Source organism: Sorex araneus, chromosome 9 (assembly GCF_027595985.1).
Source record: "Sorex araneus isolate mSorAra2 chromosome 9, mSorAra2.pri, whole genome shotgun sequence".
NCBI classification, from domain to species: Eukaryota; Metazoa; Chordata; class Mammalia; order Eulipotyphla; family Soricidae; genus Sorex; species Sorex araneus.
This window is the reverse complement of record NC_073310.1, coordinates 64,957,905-64,979,444: the sequence shown is the minus strand read 5'-3', so window position 1 is coordinate 64,979,444 and position 21,540 is coordinate 64,957,905. Positions and strand designations below refer to the sequence as shown.

General features: G+C 46.8%; 1 protein-coding gene across 3 annotated transcripts in view; it reads right to left on the bottom strand.

Moving 5' to 3' along the window:
- UPF2 (UPF2 regulator of nonsense mediated mRNA decay) overlaps positions 1–21,540 on the bottom strand; it is a 78,774-nt gene that overhangs the window by 39,952 nt on the left and 17,282 nt on the right. For all 3 annotated transcript variants that reach the window (XM_055146861.1, XM_055146860.1, XM_055146862.1), the window contains exons 5-9: positions 18,793–18,953; positions 16,140–16,337; positions 13,827–13,976; positions 11,957–12,060; positions 9,288–9,373 (exon numbers count right to left, since the gene is read on the bottom strand). In XM_055146861.1, the coding sequence (XP_055002836.1) occupies positions 9,288–9,373; positions 11,957–12,060; positions 13,827–13,976; positions 16,140–16,337; positions 18,793–18,953 (699 nt within the window). The remainder of the gene's footprint in view (positions 1–9,287; positions 9,374–11,956; positions 12,061–13,826; positions 13,977–16,139; positions 16,338–18,792; positions 18,954–21,540) is intronic.

Sequence of the window (21,540 nt, the reverse complement as noted above, 5' to 3'; positions counted from 1 at the left end):
TGAGTGCATGAGCCAGGAGTGACCCCTGTGCATCGCCGGGTGTGACCCAAAAAGCAAAAAAAAAAAAAAGAATGAAGACTATTCTATTAATCAAAAGAGCTTCTAGATAACCCTCTGTTAAAACTAGGTCAAATCCATATGGTGTTAAAGCCACTAAAATCAATACTAGGTTTGTTTATCTGTATTTTAAACAAGAAACGAAGAGGTTCTTAGGTACTTTCCCTAATAACACCAAAACCTGGCAAGGAGAGGGAGCCTTCTGCAGCTGCGGAGGCCCTGGCTCTCGACCTAGGTGGTGAATTCACACATAAACACATGAACGGTTTTGCTGTGAAATTTCAATCATGTCAGAGTATAAATTATTAAATGACATGTAAATATCAAATTACAGGACTCTAGTCAATTTCATTTCTGTAGAACACTAAATGAATAGATTTCGATATAGTATCAGGCTATAAGTTATAGCTACAGTTTATAACTACACTTTAAAGCTACAATTTATTTAACAAAGGGAGAGAACAGCCAGAGGTGGAAAAACTACCCCCGACTGGATCAGACCTTCCAGAATTGCAAACATGAAATTCTAAAAACTTCTGCACTGCAAAAGATAACCATGGGTTGGAAAGCAAATTCCAAGAATATAAGAAAGTGATTGCGAAATATGTCTGAAAAATAAAATGTAGGTTAAAAATATATACACACATATCTGATAAGGAATGTGGTGTAAACTACATATAAACTACTCCATAAATGAAGGGCAGCACAAAAGGGAGACGGGGCGAGGAAGTGATCAAACCTTTCTCCAAAGAAGATACACAAATGGCCAATCAGCAAATGAAAGCATGTTCATTATCATTAAATGTGAGGAACTACAAATCAGAAGCTCACTGAGATACCCCCTCACAACCATTAGGAGCTCTAATCAGAGGGGTTGACAAGGGTGCGGGGGAACATTTGGGCACTGCTGGTGTGGACATGAAATTCGGGCCACAAAAGTCTGAACCATAAACACAAACCAAGGGGTAACACAACCATTTCACTCCTAGGTATAGACCCAACAGAAGTGACCAGTGTCTATACAAAAGGCACACAAACGCCAATCTAATGATAAATTGATTGGCAATTTATACGAAGTGGAAGCCACCTAAATGACTGATAAAACTGGGTCTAGACACACAACAGATTCTCCAGCTAGAAAATGGAATGGAATATTGAAGCATGCCGCCAGGGCAAAATTTTTTTTTTTTTTTTGCTTTTTGGGTCACACCTGGCAATGCACAGGGGTTACTCCTGGCTCTGCACTCAGCAATCACCCCTGGCAGTGCTCAGGGGACCATATGGGATGCTGGGAATCGAACCCGGGTCGGCCGCGTGCAAGACAAACGACCTACCCACTGAGCTATTGCTCCAGCCCCACCAGGGCGAATCTTGAAAAAAAAAAAATTATGGCGGAGAAAAGGAACAAAAACTAAACACATGGGGCTGGAGTGATAGTACAGTGGGTAGGGTGTTTGCCTTGCACGCGGCCGACCCAGGTTCGATTCCCAGCATCCCATATGGTCCCCTGAGCACCGCCAGGGCTAATTCTTGAGCACAGAGCCAGGAGTAACCCCTGTGCATTGCCGGGTGTGACCCAAAAAAGAAAAAAAAAAAAACTAAACACAAAAAAAACTTGTAATCTGTGATTTCATGTATCTGAAATATCTGGAACCCAATTATTAGGAAGGGGCAGGAGGCTGGGGGTGGATAGAAAGTGGCCAGAGAGAAACTGGAATTAACTGCTAACAGATGTGCGGTTTCTTTTAGGATGAAGATATTGTTTTGAAATGTGACTGTCCTGGGGGCTCCAGTCCTGGCACTTAGCTCACTGCTGGGCGAGGTCACAGGACACGGCGCTGCTCAGGGCCCGCAGTGGCCGCCCTGCAGTGCCTGTGGGCCTCCTGCATACCCCTAGAACACAACCCTACGGATGCTGAGAATGTCTCGTTTGTTGTGTGAGCTACAGGTCCGCCGAAATGGCTTTGTCCTACCTGGCAGCGCCCGGGGCACCTCTGGCGGGGATGCTCGGGCCCACCGCTCAGAGCCGCACCACGCGCGAGAAAACAAAGAATTGTACGAACCTTCAAAAGCAAAAGCAAACTTCACAGACAGGTAGAACAGACTCTTCCCTTACCACTGTAGGAAAATCTCTGGTCTACGCAGTCACCTGACACTATTCAGTAATTCCTCTGGTTTTGTCTACATGGGCTGAACAAGCTGCTTGGGGCAAGGAGCAGGGAATCCTGGCCACAGGAAAGAGGAGGGACACGACAGACCGGATGTGGGGGAAGGTGAGGAAAGGGGCCCCTGACAGGTGTGCAGGGGGGAACAGGGAGGAGCCGAAAGGAGGGAAGCAGCTCCCGCCTCCCTCTGGCCCTAAGCAGAATCACTTGCTGCCCCTCCCGCCCTGCTGCCCGGAACCTCTATGCCGCTCCCTAGGCCCAGTCCTCAGCTGCGGCGAACTCTGTCTCCTCTCCCTGAGGAAGAGAGGGGGGCCAGCCCCGCCAAGGCAGGGGAGCACAGGCATCAGCTGCCGTCTTCCCACTCCAGCCTCCCTCCCGGGACCCAGTTTGCAGGGAAGATGCCAGGAAGGCTCAGACAGATCTTTCCTACTCAGGACACAGCCAGCGGGGAGGAAGCGTCAGCCCAGGCTTTCCTGGACACAAACACCACAGATGTAACGAGGCCGTGGCGTCCCAACCCACTCAGCAAGGACATTAGAGAGTGAGCAAGTTTGATCGCAAACACGAAAATCTTCAGCAAAGACTCCTGAGAACGCCTTTAATACCAGGCAAGAATGCAAGCTGGCAAGCTACCTGCACAAAGCAGAGACTGATAGAAATACAGTGACTGAATGAAATGCACATAAAAGACAGAAAGGCCAGGAAAGAGAAACTGTGAATGCTACTTCCAAATGCCACCCTTGAATGACCGGGACAAACCATGCCCTGACGAGCTCCTCTTTTACTGCTTTCAGGCCGCTACCCCATGGCACTGGCCCAGGAGCGAGAGGGAAAGGATGCAGCCCTCCTTGTCCCGGCAGGAATCACGGACTTTAACTGTCCTCCTGCCAACGCACCCTACGAGCTACAGGAGCAATATGGGAAGACACTTGCGAAACATTCATTTACTGTTTTGGGGTCACTCTCGGCTCTGCACTCAGTAATTACTTCTGGCAGTGCTCGAGGGACTATGTGGTGCCGGGAACTGGACTCGGGTTGGAAGCGCCTTTCCCTCGGTACTGTGTCTTCAGTTGCAACACTCAAAATTTATTTTTTAGAGAACGTGGAGAATATAAATTCAAACGCCATGTAAAGATTAACTGAAGCTGCCAAATCAGTCCAGATTTGGGGCAAAGTAAATCATAGCAGATGCCCCAAGTAAAAAGTCAGCAGGAAGCAAAGACAAACAGGGTCAATGTCATCACTGGGCTTCGTGAGTGACAAACCACTGTCCCTTACTAACAATAAAAAACTGGAACAAAAGAAAGGCAGGGCAAAAACTGCTCAGGAACCACATTAGGAAATAAATGAAGACTGTACTTTAGAATAAAGAACAGACCCAAAGCAACAAATACCAAAAACAACGGCAAAAACAAGCCCTTGAAAAATCTGTCCAAAACACGAGCATAGAAAATGCAACTCACTGGATATAAAAAAAGAGAAGCAGCCAACCATCAGAAGAAAAGAACTGTGTGGGCTGGAGACAGTACAGTGGGTAGGGCGCTTGCCGTGAATCCCCAGCACTCCGAGTGATCCCCCAAGAACCACCAGCAGTGATCCCTGAGCACCACTGGGCATGCCCAACCCCCTCCACCCCTCACAAACACAAAATGGGGGGGGAAGAACCATGAAAAATTTCCATTAAAAAGTAAACACCATGGGAATGGAGAAATAGTACAGCGGGTAGGATTTGCCTTGTATACTGCCAACCCCAATTTCACACCCGGCATCTCATGGGGTCTCCTGAGCACCGCCAGGAGTAATTCCTGAGTGCAGAGCCAGGAGTAATCCCTGAGCATCGCCGGGTGTGATCCTAAGACAAAGAGCAGAAAAAAAAAAGTAAAGAGAAAATTCCTCAAAACCCACTATAACTCACCAGAAAAGTAAATAAATGATACAGAAATTCTAGCTAAATATTTTTCCATGGTTTTAGACATATTATATGGATTTTTAAAGGAGGAAAAATACTACAGGAAGAACAGATCTTAAAGCTGAGATCTGTTTCAGCGGCAGAGGCGGAAGCTGGAACACAAACAACACTGCAGAGAGTGAGGGGAGAGGACAGGCGTGCTAGAAAAGAGCAGAGAACACTCAGCAAACGCGCACGTGGAGGGGCTGAGAGGACAGCCTGGACAAGGACGAAACAAGTCTGAAGAGGGTGAGAGGATGGCCTCTTAGCATCCGTACTGCAAATCACAACGCCCCGCGTCAGAGAGAGAGCAGGAGGAACGTGCCTGCCAGAGGCAGGGGGTGGGGTGGTGGGGAACGGGCACTGGTGGAGGGACGGGGGCTCGAGCCTTGTCTGAAATGCAATCATGCAAGTTTGTAACTGTATCTCACAGTGATCCAATAAAACGTCTTTAAAAATAAATAAAAATAAGGAGGGTGAGAGTCAGGAAAAATGGGCCAGCGCCACAGCAGTGCAGGAGAGGCAGCGCAAACCCTGCAGTGCAGTGCGTCCTCCATGTCTGGGATAGCGCTGTACAGAGAGGAGATATTTAATGAATTGTAAAATGCACGAATAATAATATTTTATCAAATATTAAAATATTTTTAGTGTGTGCACACGTGGATGGCCAGAATCTCATCTGCTCCACTCACCCATGCCGAGGAATCGGACTGGTGCTATGAACTTCATCCAAAACACACACTCAAAAGACCACGCGAATACAGTGACACCCTGAAGCCTAAATCGTGCCTTGCATGACGCTGCAGCATAAGAGTTACAGTCGGAAAAATGTAACTGAGGAAAAGTTTCATGAATGGAGCAGAACAGATGGCTTTGAAAGAAAATGTGTCTATCTTAGGAGACTCATGCTTCCTTACAGATGGAGGCGGGGTGTCAGAGAGCCCGAAGGCCAGGAGCACACTCTGCATACAAGAGGGGGCATGGCACAGTCCCCCAGCACACCAGGAGGCGCTAAGTGTAGCCCAGCACCAAAATTCAAAAAGAAAAAAAGGTGCCCCCCCAATAAATACATTCATAAAATGAAATGCAGCCTGAAAAAAAAAATAGGCATCTCCACGTATTTGTATGAAAAGATCTCCAAGATATATTCAGTGAAAAATGGTAAAGAATAATATGTCGCCCTAATGGAAAAAAATTAAGTTTCTACCATTGCCTTTTCTGATCCATTCTACAGAAGCCCAGTAGTGAGACGGCAGCCGTCTACCCGAGACACAGGGCAGCGCACGGGCGACAGGCAGGGACAGAGACAGTTTCCAGCAGGCTCAGAACAGCTGATGTCTGCGCCTTGGGAATATACTATTTTAAAGCAAAACTGCAAACTTACCTATGACCAACATTAATTCGTCAAATACTTTCAAGCAGCTGCTGTTTGCCAGACCTAGTCCCCTGGTGTATAGGTTTGGTTTGGGGGGGTCTGGGGAACAGAGACCACCACCAGGACAGACGTGCTGACCGTTTATGGAGACACTTTGTTCAGACGCTGGGAAGGAACACCGCAGCCACCAGGGAACCAAGGAAGGCTGCTCAGAGAAAACGGAGCTGATGCTAAAGGGGGGTTAAATGGGGACCCACAGACTGGGGCGGGGGGCAGAGGGGGAGTCCAAATAAAGTCATACACAACAGACTTGGAAGCAGAGAGAACAATGACTATCTATGAAATCATTACTGGTTGGGATTTTAAAAGAGCAAAATGGATACAACTGCGACTGAAGAAGCTGACAGAGATTAACAAAGGACATCAAATGTCATGTTACGGAATCTTCTGCTACATGTTAGGCACGTGCAGAGTGTCAGGGGTGAGGAAAGACACATGACCTACTTCTGTCCACTTACGGTCTGCAGGACAAGGTCCAGGGCGACCAACGCAGAGAGGATTCTGCGAGAATCGGCCGTTACAGCCTTTCCTGCTCCCCGCCCCTCACACACTGCTGCCTCCCGGAAACCCTCTCCGAGGCTGGACATCCAGCTGGCCTTGCACGAGCCTGACCCTGGGTCGACCCCAGCACAAGGCACAGGGCCCAGGCAACCAGGAGTGATCCCTGAGCACAAGCACAGCCAGGCGTGGCCCCATTCCACAGCCCTCATCCCCAAGTCCACTTTCCGTAGAATTCACTTTCTGTGCCCACCCCTACCCTAGCCAACTCCTTTCTTAGGGCTTAGGTGATCCTTACTCCAGGCAGTCTTCTGATTCCGAGATTAACCCACTGGTCCCACTTGCGGTATACTTCCGTGGACGCGGAGCTGTTTCTTAGGAACTGCGCTTAGACCTGTCTTTGCTCCTCTTCAAACTGCATGCTACGTGAGTACAACGGCTTGTTCACCACTGGTCGCCATATTTAAGCATACCTTTAGTGCATCCACAAGTAGATAAATCCAGAACATAACTGAGTCTTCCTGATCACCCAAGCTGATTAAGAATCCTAAATTATTCTATTTATACACTTCAAGCCTGTGAGATTATACACGGTCCATATACTGCTATATATTTTAAGAGCTTGTATTTTTCCTTATGTTTTCACTCACAACTGTGAGGAGATAGTATAGCAGGTAGGGCACTTGACCAGGGCTGGACCCCAGCACCGTATACTGTCACTTAGAACGGATAGGAATGATGCCTGAACAGAGCCAGGGTGAGTATTGTGCGTTGCTGGCTGCGGCCCAAACATATCAAAACCTAACAAAGAACCAAGACCACAAATTGTCACTTTCTACTACTTTCAAGTCTATGTTGATTTGCAGCTGTCCAATCATCTAAGCAGAGAGACTGTTGTTAAGGGTATGGACTGGCCAAAGATCAAATAATAGGTAGGGTCTGAGGACGGTGAAGGATAAAGGAAGAGATGGACGGACTGGTCAGTCAGTTAAGCAAGATGTCATTTTACAAGTAAACATCCAAGAGATTACTGCAAGACTTCTAGCAAAGCTTTCTGTCCATGTGAAGTCTGGTTCAGTATAAGTTATAAATATTCTAAGTACAGGGCCAGAGAGGTAGTACAGCAGCGAGGGTGCTTGCTTTGCAGGTAGCCAAGCAGGATTCAATCCCAGACATCCCATCTAGTGCCCCAAACACTGCCAGGAGTGATTCCTGAGTGCAGAGCAAGGAATACCCTTGAGCATCGCCAGGTGTGGCCCAACCCTCCACCCCCCAAAACAAACTGTTAAGCACAGAAAGTTTTAACGATGTTTCTTCAAGAGATGAAAAGAAAAATATGAAAAAATTACATTTTATTATGTTAGACAGAGAAAAGGATCATGTGAAAAATATTCAGCCCAGAATATTCAGAAAAGAAATCATCTGAGGTTTTATTAATTCAAGTATGTATATTAAAAGGTGTCTCCCAATTAAAATCACTGTATCACTGTCATCCCGTTGCTCATTGATTTGCTCGAGTGGGCTCCAGTAAGGTCTCCATTGTGAGACTCGTTGTTACTGTTTTTGGCATATCGAATACGCCACGGGGAGCTTGCCAGGCTCTGCTGTGTAAGCGGGATACTCTCAGTAGCTTGCCGGGCTCTCCGAGTGGGGCAGAGGAATCGAACCTGGGTCAGCCGTATGCAAGGCAAATGCCCTACTTGCTGTGCTATCAGTCCAGCCCATAAATTACTAGATTAAAATCCCAATTAAAATACTAGAAGTAATTGCCAAGTTCTTCTTTTCAGTTGTATATAGAAAACAGGTCAACCTGCTCCTGAGTAACGACACCTAAATCTGATTAAATGTAGCAGGTACGTTTCTGTATCAAGAACACTGATCTATAGGACTTCTCAACTAGATAAATCTTTTTCTGGGTTTTGGACCACGCCCGGCAATGCTCAGGGGTTCCTCCTGGCTCCGCACTGAGGATCATTCCTGGTGGTGCTCCGGGGACCATACGGGGCGCCAGGATGGAGCCCGGGTCAGCCGTGTGCAGGGCCAGAGCCCTCCCCACTGCAGTATCGCTCCGGCCCTCAGCGAGACAATTCTTCATTTCCTACTCTATGTATCAGCTCGATCTTCCGAGTCCCGCTAAAATGAAGAAGCAAGTTCTCACTTGAGTGTAACTGCCGTGAGCTAGAAATCAAGAGACAAGAAAAAGGCCGGGCCCGGGGCTCAGCGGGAAGCTCTGCCCGCCCAGCCGACTCCTCGGCACCCAGGAAAGCAAGCAGAGCGACAGGCAGGCGGCGGGGCACACGCGCTGCTGCGGGGCTCGGCTTCTCTCCCCAGCACCTCACGGGCCTCAGCCCCGCAACCAGGAAATCTCCAGAGCAGCACAGAGCCCCGCTCCCAGGAGAAAGGAAGCAGCGCGCAGGGGAAACCTTACTACTGCGGAGAGACCAGGAGCCTTCACCAGTGAATGGACCACGTTAAAGTTCTGCGTAAGAAACCCAGTTGACACCCTCCAGAATTCTCATCAAGTACAATCCTCCTCTTTCTGTCGGACCACAATAGCTAGTGAAATAGTAGCTAATGAAATTCTTTTATAATTCAAAGTTAAATAAACAGAAGTGGACCGCCTAAATTCCTAAGAGTAACAGCAGGTGAATTAGTCTAATTCTGAAATATGCAGGTGAATTAGTCTAATTTGGTGTAACCTCAAGCATTTGAATTGAATAAAAGCACAATACAATTGAACTGAATTGCCAGCAAAAATAAAATATGTATACATATATAACTTTCATTTCTAAACTTTCATAAGTGAAAAAGGAATTTGAGAATTTTCATTTAAACACCACTGAGAGAATTAGACATACTTGGTATAGCCTTTACACAAAATTAAAACACTCCAAAACTTAGAAATTTCTTTCTTCTCAAGGCAAAAATGTAAAAATTATTTCTAGGTATTAGATTAGGCTATTGCTATGCTTAAGCTGCCTATTATTCTAAAATATTTTCTCTTAGAAGTAACACCAGTGTGAAAGAATTTCACTAGAGCTGATAAAAAATATACTTTAATGAGAAACAAGTTCTAGGAAATATGCTAGTATGACATTAACAGATATTTCCAAAAGAAAATAAATGAGAACTTTGACCTTAAAATCATCACTATAAAAACACTAACAATTTTTTTAATACTTACCTTTGTCTGGGAACTATAAAGAGTGCCCGTACCAACTTCTTTCTATTTGCTTTTGTGTTCATATTCATGCAAAAGTCCATTGCTGCCTGCAGCAGGGGAAAAGCAAACATTTTTCTTAAACAAAAACAAACAAAAAACAGTCTCTCAATTTAGCTATTGAGAGGTAAAAACCTTGCATGCTACAATGGATTTCTACTTCTTCATAAACAAGTGGAAACAGATTTAAGACACCATTATTTTAGGCATCTTCCAAGTTAAATAATCACTAAAGTCTTCTTTCCTTAATGATCTCAAAATAATGTTCCCTGAGCTTTTCAACTGCAACCTACGCACCTAGTCATGCTGTTTCCTCTATCTTACAGGCAACCCAGTGTTGTTACCAGACCTGCAAGTGGGAAGCCTGGAGGGTTACCACGATATAACTGCAAATATTATATGGAAAGAACAATTAATGTCTCTGACCTCATTAAGGCCAAGAAAATCAACAGTAATATGGGGCATGTTTTCTAACCAGAAAATTTCAAGAATACTTACCAGGAACCATAAAGTTCCTACTAAAGCTCTTTTTTGTTGGAGGGGGCTGTATGGAGATGCTCAGTGCTCAGGGGCTGCTCCTGGCTCTGCACTCAGGAATCACTCCTGGAGGGCCCAGGGGACCACATGGGATACGGGGATCAAACCCAGGTTGGCTAAATGCAAGGTAAGCACCTCCCGTGCCTTATACTACCTCTGTACTACTACTCTGGCCCTTCATTCTATTTCTTTTTATCCCTGAGCACCACAGGATGTGCCCCAAAACCACAAAAAAAGAAATTGTACTAATTCAGGGCCAGAAAGCACATGGGTTGGAACACTCATTTTGCACTTGGAGGCCTAGATACGACCCCCTTAACTCCCTGGTCCCCAACAGCACTAGGGGCGGTCCCCAAGAGCAGAGCCAGGTACAGTGCCCGAGCATCACATGTGGCCCCAAAACTAGAGAGATTCATTCAAAATACAAAGACTCCTGTTAATTGCAAACATGTTTTGGAAATAGTTCCATTCATCAAATAGTTCCATCCATCAAAATGAAAACACATTCAGTGAGAGAAGAACGTCATTCCTTAACTATGGCTAGACTCTCCTAGCAATTTACACTTTCAATCTGTAGTGATGTGATGCGGATGAAGATATAGAGAAAATATCACTTTACACTTATGCAGCTGTTAGAAAAGGGAGGCAGAGTTTTATATATTTCCCAATAATTGCAATTATTCTGCTACTCTTGAAACAACTGACACAGTTTCTTAAAGGTTAGTTGCAACTTGGAATGTCAAACTTATCAGTAAACTTCATGCCATTACAGCATATTGGTGTACCTTGCACTTGGAATCCTGTAAAATTCAGTCAATGGGGCTGGAGAGATAGTACAGTGGGGAGGGTGTTTGCCTTGCACTTGGCCAACCCGGGTTCGATCCCCGGTATCCCATATGGCTCCCCAGTACAATCGGAGTAATTCCTGAGTACAGAGACAGGAGTAACCCCTGAGCATTGCCAGGTATGACCCAAAAAACCAAACAAATTAAATAAAATTCAGTCAATATTTTGTTAATACTGTACCAGTCACTTCAAACAGGTACTTGCTGAGTTTCACAAATCTTCCAAATCAGACCTATTTAAAAAACTGTTTGGGGGCAAGAACGGCTACACAGCAAGTAAGGCACTTGCCTTGCATGGGGCTAACCCAGGTGCTGATCCCCGGCATCCCACAGAGCCAGTCAGTCCCCTGAGCACCGCCAGGAGTAACCCCTGAGCACTGCCAGGTGAAAGCAAGAACTGAAAAAACCCTGTTTGGGGCTGGAAAGCGGAGCTCAACGGGCTGAGCGCGCGTCACACACGCAGGAGATCTGGGTGGTCCCAGCCCAGGCCCAGGCCCAGCACTTGGCTGTCAACCTCCCAACTCAGCCCCCATCTCCCAAGCACCACCAGAAGTGACCCCTGCTCACCACTGGGTATAGCCGCACCCCCAGAAACTGCCGACTATGGCCATCAGTGTCTCAGGAAAGCCTCTTCAGAGAGGGGCAGGAAGCTACTGAGCTACGGTGCGTGTAAACCTAAGTTACAAAAATGCTCTTTTTTGCTGGAAACTTAAATTTGGTGACTCTTGATTGTTTCCCGTCGGTGACAGGCTCACACCGTTCACGTTAGAAAAGCGCCTCCTGAGTCCCTGAGTTTCAACAGCCAGTTTACCCACCATTTCCTTCCACATAAAAAGGGGCTGTGAGGAGAGCAACTCGTGTGGCTTGCGACTCATCACACGAGGCTTCTCAAGACAGCAGAAGCATTTAACACGTCCTTCCCGTCTCACCTGACTGAAAGGAAGGGCGCTAGGGGCCGAGCAAGAGTACAGTGGGTGAGGTACTTTTGTGCATGCGGCCAGCACGGGAGTGATGCCCAGAACCCGAGTATGATGTCCTGAGCCTGGACCTCACTCTGGGGCCCTGAGTGACGCTCGAGCAGAGCCGGGGTCAGCCCTGAGCACCGCTGGGAGTGGCCGAGAAACAAACAATAAAGGAAACCTTCATTTTCAAACAGTACTTTCCAAATCACGGAGCCTCTGCATGCGGAGGGGTCAACGGAGCCCTCTCCCGCCCGCGTGCCACATGTGTCCTGCGGAGAGAAGCTCGTACCTTGTCGATCAGATCTCGGTTGACACAGTTGGGCAACTGCTGGAGAAAAGCATCTACGATGAGCTTGAGATGGGATCCAGTGCTGGCTTCTTCATCCTCTTGTTCTGACACGGTATTTAAATGGATTCAGATCACAGAGAGACAGAGAATGAAAACACCCCACCATCAATTACCCAGAAAACAGTCCAGGGCACTGTTTTCACTTGTGAAAACAGAAAGCATCTTTTGAGATGTTTGGGCATCTCTAAAATCGTGGCCACACCTCTGGTTGAAAATAGTACCCTGCAACTGTGTGCCTCCGAGAAGAGATGGGTCAGGTCAACATGGATTCGAAACAGTTCCATCTCAAAGTAGAGCGTTTGTTAAATCGACTCCACCTTTCGGATACCAACTATAAGAGGTAAGCTTCCGCATTAAGCACAAAATCTTTATCACAACTGAAGCCATGTCTATCAATTTTTTATTTTTAAATGATTTTGGCAGTGTCAGGGCTTGAGCCCACGGCCTCAGGTGCATAGGCAAGTGCTCTACAGCTGAGAACAGGCCCGGCCCGTGTGCCTGACTCACGGCCCTTCCCCTGCTGGGCTTTGCAGTCGTCGCTTCCCCGTTTCAGGGGGTGCAGTGAGGGGAGCGCATTGCCAAGCTGGCACCGCCTCTCAGGCAACTAACACACGGACAGCGGGAAAGGATCTGCCTTCTCCTTGGGTGACGCTCGCTGATACGTAAGGTGCTCGCCCTGTACACAGCTGCCATGGGCTCGACCCCTGACACCCCACACGGTCCCCAAACACCACCAAAAGTAATTGCAGTGTGCTCAGAGTCTGGAGAAAGCCCTTAGCAGCGCCAAGTGTTTGGCCCAAACACCAAATTAAAAACTTGCATAGATTATGTCACATTAAAATAAATTCAGGACAATTATAACAAGCTGTAGTGTAAGTACAGAATTATCTATTACGATATTTAGCATCTATATGATCACTGAAACTTTTAGCCCTTAAATACCAGTAATGTCTAAATCAAATTCAAAAAAGTGATGGTTTGTGGAGCCAGCGAACACGCTGAAGCTCGTGCTGCACATGCAGGCGGCCCACGAGCACAGAGGCCCGAGCACCATCTGTGGGGCCCGCCAGCACCAGGCCCACATGGCCTTGAGCAGCACTGGCTGTGGGACTTGCCTGCGTCGGAAAGGTGACAGGCAGAGGGCTGCAGTGACAGTCTGGCGGGAAGGGTGCCTGCCGTCACCCAGCACCCTGAGTGCAGAGCCCAGAGGAAGCGAGGGGAGCGTTGGGACGAGTGCCAGTGCAGACCGCACGGCCCGGGCCACCCCGGTGTAGATAAAAACTCTCGGATGGGTTCGTTCCTATGAAGCATAAGCAACTAAAGCAAATAAACTGGCCAACCCCGCGCCCTCCCCTAATTCTTAAGACTCAGACTGAACGAAGCCAAGGCCATGTTAGAGGACAAAGGAAAAGCAGCGGGGTCACTCGGATGGCGAGAGGACGCTAGGTTCCAGCAGGGGAGGAGTCGGACACACTTCGACAGAGAAGTGAAATGGTCTGGTGTTACAGACCAATGATCAATTGATCAAACTCTCAGAAAGCCTCAGGGCTCGGGGCTCAGTTCAGTGGTGGGGCACACGCTTCGCATCTCTAAGCTTTGGTCCCCTTCCCGCCCACCGCAAATTACAGTTGTCTGGCAAGCAGGCCGGAGCAATAGCACAGCAGGGAGGGTGCTGGCTTTGCAAGCGGCCAACCTGGATTTGACCCCTGAGCACTGCCAGGAGTGATCCCCGAGTACAATGTAGATACCTGAGCATCATCAGGTGTGGCCCAAAAACAACAACAAATTTTTTTTGGCCAAATCGGTTTACCTTGCTCATCAAGAAGCTTCTTTGTGAGATCTTCGGCTTCATCTCCACCCTCTAACTCCAAAGTGTCGTCATTAATTTCAAGGTTCTCCAATTCAAGTTCCAGATCATCAGGATTTGATACCTCCTTATTATCCTTAGGTTCTTTCACCTCTGCTTGGAAGCAAAGCAAGCCGTCAGGCCTGTGGTCAGGTGACTGTAGGAACTGTGCCAGTCTGAAAGGCAGACCGGGCAGGGGCCCCGCAGCTCTCTCCCATCCCTAAACCTGGAGGGCTGAAACACGGGAATGCTTGTTGGGGGGGAGGCGAGGGGCATTTTGGGTCACAGCCGGCAATAATCTGGGGTTACTCCTGGCAGTGCTTTCCGGGATGCCGGGGACCAAACCCAGGTTGGCTGCGTGCAAGGCAAACACCCCGCTGTACTAGTGCTCTGGCGCTGAAACACAGCAATGTTTAACCTTTGAAAACAGTCCTGGAGGCCAGAGAGCTGGTTCAGGGATGAAGGTGCTTGCCTTTACGCATAGCTGAGCCATGCCCAGGACCACACGAGGTCCCCAGAACATTACCAAGAGTGATCCCCCGAGCCCAGAACAGGGAGTAAGATACCTGCCTGCGTACATTTCAGTTACCGGGGTCCATGCCTGGCACCCCACATGGTCCCCTGAGCCCCACCAGGTGTGATCCCTGAGCACAGAGACCAGAGTAAGTCCTGAGCACCACCAGGTAAGACAAAAATTTTAAAAAATAATAGATACGAGGCTGGAGCAATAGCACAGCGGTAGGCATTTGCCTTGCATGCGGCCAACCTGGGTTCGATTCCCAGCATCCCATATGGTCCCCTGAGCACCGCCAGGGGTAATTCCTGCGTGTAGAGCCAGGAGTGACCCCTGTGCATTGCCGGGTGAGATCCAAAAAGCAAAAAATCAATAAAAATAAAAATAAAAATAATAATAATGAGTGACCCCTGAGCAGACGCAGGAGTCTGCCCTGAGAACTGGCGGTGTGCGCACCGAAGAAACAAAAGAAAGCTGGTCCTCAACAGGGCTCCCGACGTGCCTGTGAGGGTGGGAGCAGAGCGCAAAGGCCTGAGCCCCGGACTCAATCCTTGGTACCACTGGGTGAGGCCCCCAAAACCAAAAGCCAAAAAGACAATTAGCTAATTATGAGAGTTTTTAAAATTTTAACTGCCAAAAAGGGAGGCGCATATGTAAAATGAGTACTCTTATGAATATTATTCCTATGCTGTTGGAAATCCACCAAGTATTTCAATCATCTCTTCGTAAGCTATAAAGTAAGATTCACCTTAAGGCAAGTGTACGCATCTGCTTATCCCCCATGCTCAGGGGTCACTCCTCGTGGGGCTCGGGGACGTGAGGGACTGAGCTCAGCCCGGCCACGTGCAGCGCAAGAACCCTACCCAGGGGACTGGCTCAGGCCCCAGATCTTAATAGTTTCAAAGGATCGTTCGTCCTTTACAAAGCTCTCCCACAAGGTAACCGGAAATTATGACAAAAGTATTAATGGTTTTTTGGGGGGCGGGAGACGGTGGGGGGGAGTTGGGCCACACCCAGCTGTGCTCAGGGCTGACTCCCAGCTCTGTTCTCAGAGATCACTCCTGGCAATGCTTGGGAGATCATACGGGATGCCGGGGATCGAACCCAGGTTGGCTGCATGCAAGGTAAATGCCCTCCCCGCTGCCCAATCACTCGGGCCCTCGATTTTAATTCTGAAGAAGATATTCTCCCTCTCCCTCTCCCTCTCCCTCTCCCTTCTCTCTCTCCCTCTTTCTCTCATATGTAACTGGTCATTAGGACTTCATACACATAAAGCTTCCGCTTCTCTAAAGCCTCCGTCACACAGAGTCAGAGTCTGCAGAGAGCACGTCAAGTAAAGGATGTTACACACCTAATACTTTTCCTCACAATCTAACGAGGGCAGAGTCTGATTTGACCACGCTGTATTGGAAATTCTGCATGCTTACTTTAATGACTAATGTTCGTATGACAAAGAGGCGTCTGAGGGGACCATCCCCTGCAGTGCTGGGGCCTCTCCTGGCACAGGTGGCCCATGAGGTCCGCAGTTCCACGTGAGGGCCTGCTGAGGCGGTGCCAGGGGCCCCGGGACACCCTGGCAGTGCTCCGCGTTGGCTGAGGGGAGGACAGGCCACTCGATACCAGCCTGCAGACCTGGGGGAGTCGCACGCACGCAAGCAGCTAACCCAGCTAAGTCTCCAGCTCCCCCGCAGAAAGAATTTCACTAGCACTTTGAAACCAACTTTTATAACACTTAATGTAAACAATCTGCCTCCAGAATTTACCTTTAGAATCATCTTTGTTCGACTCTTTACTCTGACAACTTTTTTCATTATCTTTAAACAAGATGGCAGGAACGAAAGCCTTCAAATCAATAAGGTTCTCATAAAAATTCCGAGCATCTTCATCTTCCCATATCCCACCTTCCAAGTCATATTCTCCAGGTTTCCCTGGAGTAAATATATCAATTCCAGGTCCATGCTCTACAGGAAAATAAAATGCAAAAAATTAAGTTATTTCTCCTTAGCATAACATGATAAGGTATTTTTACATCCTCGATGTTCTATTAATAAATCTTTTTTTTGTTTGTTTTGGGTCATACCTGGCGATGCACAGGGGTAACTCCTGATTTATGCCCTCAGGAATTACCTGTGGTGGTGCTCGAGGGACCATATGGAGTTGCTGGGAATTAAACCCAGGTCAGCCAAGTGCAAGACAAACGCCTTACCAACTGTGCTATCGTTCCTGTCCCTTAAGTCACAAGTTGAGTTTTAAGAAAAGCCCTAAACAACAACAAACTAGAGAACATCATCAGCTGCCTTCCTGTTAAACTTGTTTTTTGGTTTTGATCACAGGTTACTCCTGACTCTCTGCCCAGGAATCACTCCTGGCGCTGCTCGGAGAACCAGATGCGATGCCAGGGGTCAAACCTGGCTTGGTCATGTAAAGCAAGGGGCTTACCTGCCGTACTGTCTCTCTGGCCCATCTCTTATTAAATATTTTAATTTGCTTTATCAGGCTTACTTAATGAAAAATCAAAAGAAGAAATATATTAAGTCGGTCAAGTCTAAAACACACAGCTCGAAGTTTCACTCCTCCCGTAATGCATCATTTCTAGGCACTCCCAACTGTCTCAGCACCCTATCACTTTTATATATATACATATATATAATGTGAAGATACACCACAATTATCTTCACACTAATAACGATGTTTTTATTGAGTTATTAACAATACATTATTAATAAAATAATTCACTGGCTTAACAAATCAATGACAGGAAACTTTGTTTTGTTTTGGAGCCACACCCAGCAGTGCTCAGGGCTGACTCCTGGCTCTACACTCCTGGAGGGTGTGGGGGACTATCTGGGGAGCCGGGGGAACAAACCTAGGTTGGCCACGTGCAAGCTAGCACCCTACCTTCTGTATTCACTCTGACCAAGAGACTTTCATTTTCCATTCTCCTGTATACCTGAGTATCTTACGTATCTTAAAAAAAGTGTAATATAGTTACATAATTACATAATAATTATAAATTATAAAAGGAATACCAACTTCTGAGAGGTAAAAAACTGCTGCCTGGGCTAAAAGTAATAAAAAACTGGGGGAAATATTTAAAATTCATATGACAAAGAATAATCTTAATTTCCAAAGAGCTTTTACAATTCAGTAAAGGATAAATACTTGGGTTTTTTGTTTTTTTTTTCTTTTTACCAAAGAAAGAGGTAAAAGATTCAAGCCTGCATGTCACAGGGAACAGAATCTGAGGAAGACCGTGGGTCAGGACGCTCAGTCACTGCGTGGCCCCAGCACGGCTGGGCCGAAACATCACATGGCTAACTGAGGAGGAGGTGGCCTTGGGACACATCAGGGTGGCAGACACTGCCTGGGGAGCCCCAGGGCTTCTGGCCCTATCTTACGCCTCCCCCACGCTGAACATGTGCTCAGTTCTTTAAGCCATCACTCTAGCCAATAAGATTTTTTTTTTTTTTTTTTTTTTTGCTTTTTGGGTCACACCCAGCGATGCTCAGGGGTTACTCCTGGCTTTGCACTCAGGAATTACTCCTGGCGGTGCTTGGGGAACCATATGGGATGCCGGGGATCGAACCCAGGTCGGCCGCGTGCAAGGCAAACGCCCTACCCGCTGTGCTATCGCTCCGGCCCCGCCAATAAGATTTTTAAACAAGTAGGACTAGGTCAGAGATATGCAGCCGACCCAGGTTGGATCCCCGGCATCCCATATAGTCTCCCGAGCACCACCAGGAGAGATTCCTGAGTGCAGAGCCAGGAGTAAGCCCTGAGCAACGCTGGGTATAATCCAAAAGCACAGCAAAACAAATAACTAGGACAGGTAGGTTTCCAAGGCAATGCCATCTTACTATCCTAATAAAATCACTGCTGAGCAGTTGACGTGATGGTCAACTAGTATTGAGAAATACTAGGAGCCCTGGCAATCGAAGGCTGATCAAATCCTAACACTAGCCAGTAAGGTGGAAAACCGCTCTTCTCACAAAGCAGCTGCCTCGCGAAGCTGCCAGGGAAACTCTGATTCTAAATAGTAACTTAGATACTCCAGCATTCAAACCAATAAGTTAAAAATTAGGATATATACAGAAGAAGCATCAGAATGCTAAAGACTTAATTCTCCTCATTCTTACCTATCTGGAAAAAAAAAAAGAATCTTTCCATAACCCTAAGGACAGTTAAAATAAGCCCTTGTAGAATATGATCCAGGAATACTATTGCTACTTACACCACCACCCTCATGAACCTAAAGGCATATGAATTCACTATCATGTAAGATCACAGCATTCTACACTGAGAGAAGCATTTCTAATAACTGATCTTAATATGAGATTTTTTAGTAATACACAACTGGCAAAGTAAACTTTATTGGAAAAACACCTACAGTATTTGTTTTTAGGGCTATTGTCTTACCTTCTGGTGTTGGCTTGTCTTGAGGCAGATCTGGCATATTTTCATCCAAGAGATCTGCTAAGGACTGAGAATTTGCGAGCAGCTTCTGGTAAGACATGGCAAATTCTTCATACTGTTTGTGTCTGTCTTCACTCAGCTCCCCTTTAGAATGCAGAATACGCCTAAAAACAAATGAATAAGCTGATAATTTTGTCAAAAAGAAATGCATTATAATTTCTTCAAAAATAAAGGGGCTCGGGGCTGGAGAGATAGCACAGCGGGTAGGGCGTTTGCCTTGCACGCGGCCAACCCGGGTTCAAATCCCAGCATCCCATATGGTCCCCTGAGCACGGCCAGGGATGGTTCCTGAGTGCAGAGCCAGGAGTAACCCCTGTGCATCGCCAGGTGTGACCCAAAAAGCAAAAAAAAAAATAAAAAATAAAAAATAAAAAAAATAAAGGGGCTGGAGCGATAGCACAGCGGGTAGGGCGTTTGCCTTGCACTCGACCGACCCGGGTTCAATCCCCGGCATCCCATATGGTCCCCCAAGCACAGCCAGGAGTAATTCCTGAGTGCAAAGCCAGGAGTAACCCCTGAGCATCGCTGGGTGTGACCCCCCAAAATAAATAAATAAATAAATGATCGTTTCTCATTACAGTGGAATGCTTCATAAAAATTTGTTTCATTATACAATCTCTAACACTAAAAATTTTCAAATTTATCTGAAAATTAAAATAAAATCCACCTAAGCACTTAACATTGGTTCTTCCTAGTTTGAGGTACACTCAACAATTATGCCTTCACAAACAAATTTAGTATCACCCAAGAATAAAAACTTTAGTATTTTGTTATAATAATATTCCCCTCACACCTCCAGTAACCAAAAATATTTCACACAACTAAACAAGTTTTCAAGAACATTATGCTACAGAGACAGTAAGAAAGTTATCCTTCACCTTTGACAATGATTTGAAAAAGTTTATCTTTTGAAAATCCTCATGCCCACTGTCAATTTACTGGGCCAGCACTAGTGATTTACCCACTTAACAAATACTCCTGGGACAAAAAATTCACTTAATAAAGGCCAGGCCATCCCAAGGCACAAAGAACACAATTTTACAAATTTTTTTTTTTCACTTTATGAGTCACACCCAGCGATGCTCAGGGGTTACTCCTAGCTCTGCACTCAGAAATTACCCCTGGCGGTGCTTGGGGGACCATATGGGATGCTGGGAATTGAACCCGGGTCGGCCGCATGCAAGGCAAACACCCTCCCTGCTGTGCTATCGCTCCAGCCCAGGACACAACTTCTACACCACTGAAAACAGCACTTACAAACCCGTAATCAGGAATGGAAAACTACTGAACCATTCCAAAATGTGTAAGTTGAAGTACGAAACTCTCCCCAGGCCCGAGAGACAGCACAACAGGTAAGGCTCTCGGCCCTGCACACTGGGCTAGGCCCTGGGACCCCCACAGGGAGTCCCCACATCCTGCTGGGAGTGAAGGGTGATCCCTGAGCACAGAGCCAGTGGAAGGCTGAGCACCGATGGCCGTGACCCAAAGGCTGTGCGGGGCTGTTCTGGATCGGCCATGTTTCTGTAGTAGGATAAAATCTAGAGGAAATTTCAAACAATAATGCAAATATAGATGCCAGAAAGTAAATTGTAAATTTTTAATTATATTCCTTTTTTATATATATATATTCCTTTCTTTAAGCAAGATATGCACACGCAAAGCATAGGGTCTACCACTCAGCTACAGCTCTGGTTGCAAATTAAATTATTTTCAGAAGCATTATTTAAAAGTATTTTCATTCTTTGCCATCTGAGAGTTCTTATGAATATACTACATCATTGTGATAGTTTTGTTTTTCATTTACAAAGCTCGTAAGAAGTATTTTTCATCGGATTAAATTTCTAGACCTGAGTGATGGCACTAAGGACAACACAGCACACTTGACTGGGTGTCCCTTCTTGTGTGGTTTGGTTTTGGGGTCACACCCCACAGTGCTCAGTTCTCCTGACTCTGCACACAGCTTCTTCCCAGTTTCTGGGTGGGTCTTCCCATTACTCTTGGTGGGCCTCAGGGGACCCCAGGCACTGCAGGGGAACAACCCTGGGTCTGCTGTGTGCAGGGCAAATGCCCTCCCCGCTGTCCTCCCGCGCTGACCCCTCGACTGCTGTCATTTCCAGACAGCACAGTAATCCCACCAAAACCTTTTCATGGGAATATGCCATTAAGCAAAATCAAGCTGAAGAAATGATTCATCAACTATTTCAGTTCCAATCTGTTCGGGTGCAAATCTATTACAGAGGGCTGAATTGAAGCCATTCTTTTCAGACTATCATAAATCAGAGCTCAGCAAACTTTTTCTGCAGAGGGTCAGATAATAAACATTTTGGGCTCTGCAGACCAGGCGGTCTTTACTGCAACTCAACACTCTGATGCAGAAAAGGAACAGCCGAGAATATATAAACAACTGGGTGAGGCTATGTTCCAGAAAACTTTGTAGACACTTAAAATTTTTTTTTCTTTTTGGGTCACACCTGACGATGCACAGGGGTTACTCCTGGCTCTGCACTCAGGAATGACTCCTGGCGGTGCTCAGGGGACCATATGGGATGCTGGGAATCGAACCCAGGTCGGCTGCGTGCAAGGCAAACGCCCTACCCGCTGTGCTATTGCTCCAGCCCCCTAAGAAAGTCCTGAAACCCCTTTCACCCAATACATGAAACATCTCTGCCTAAAGTACCCCAAAGGTACATC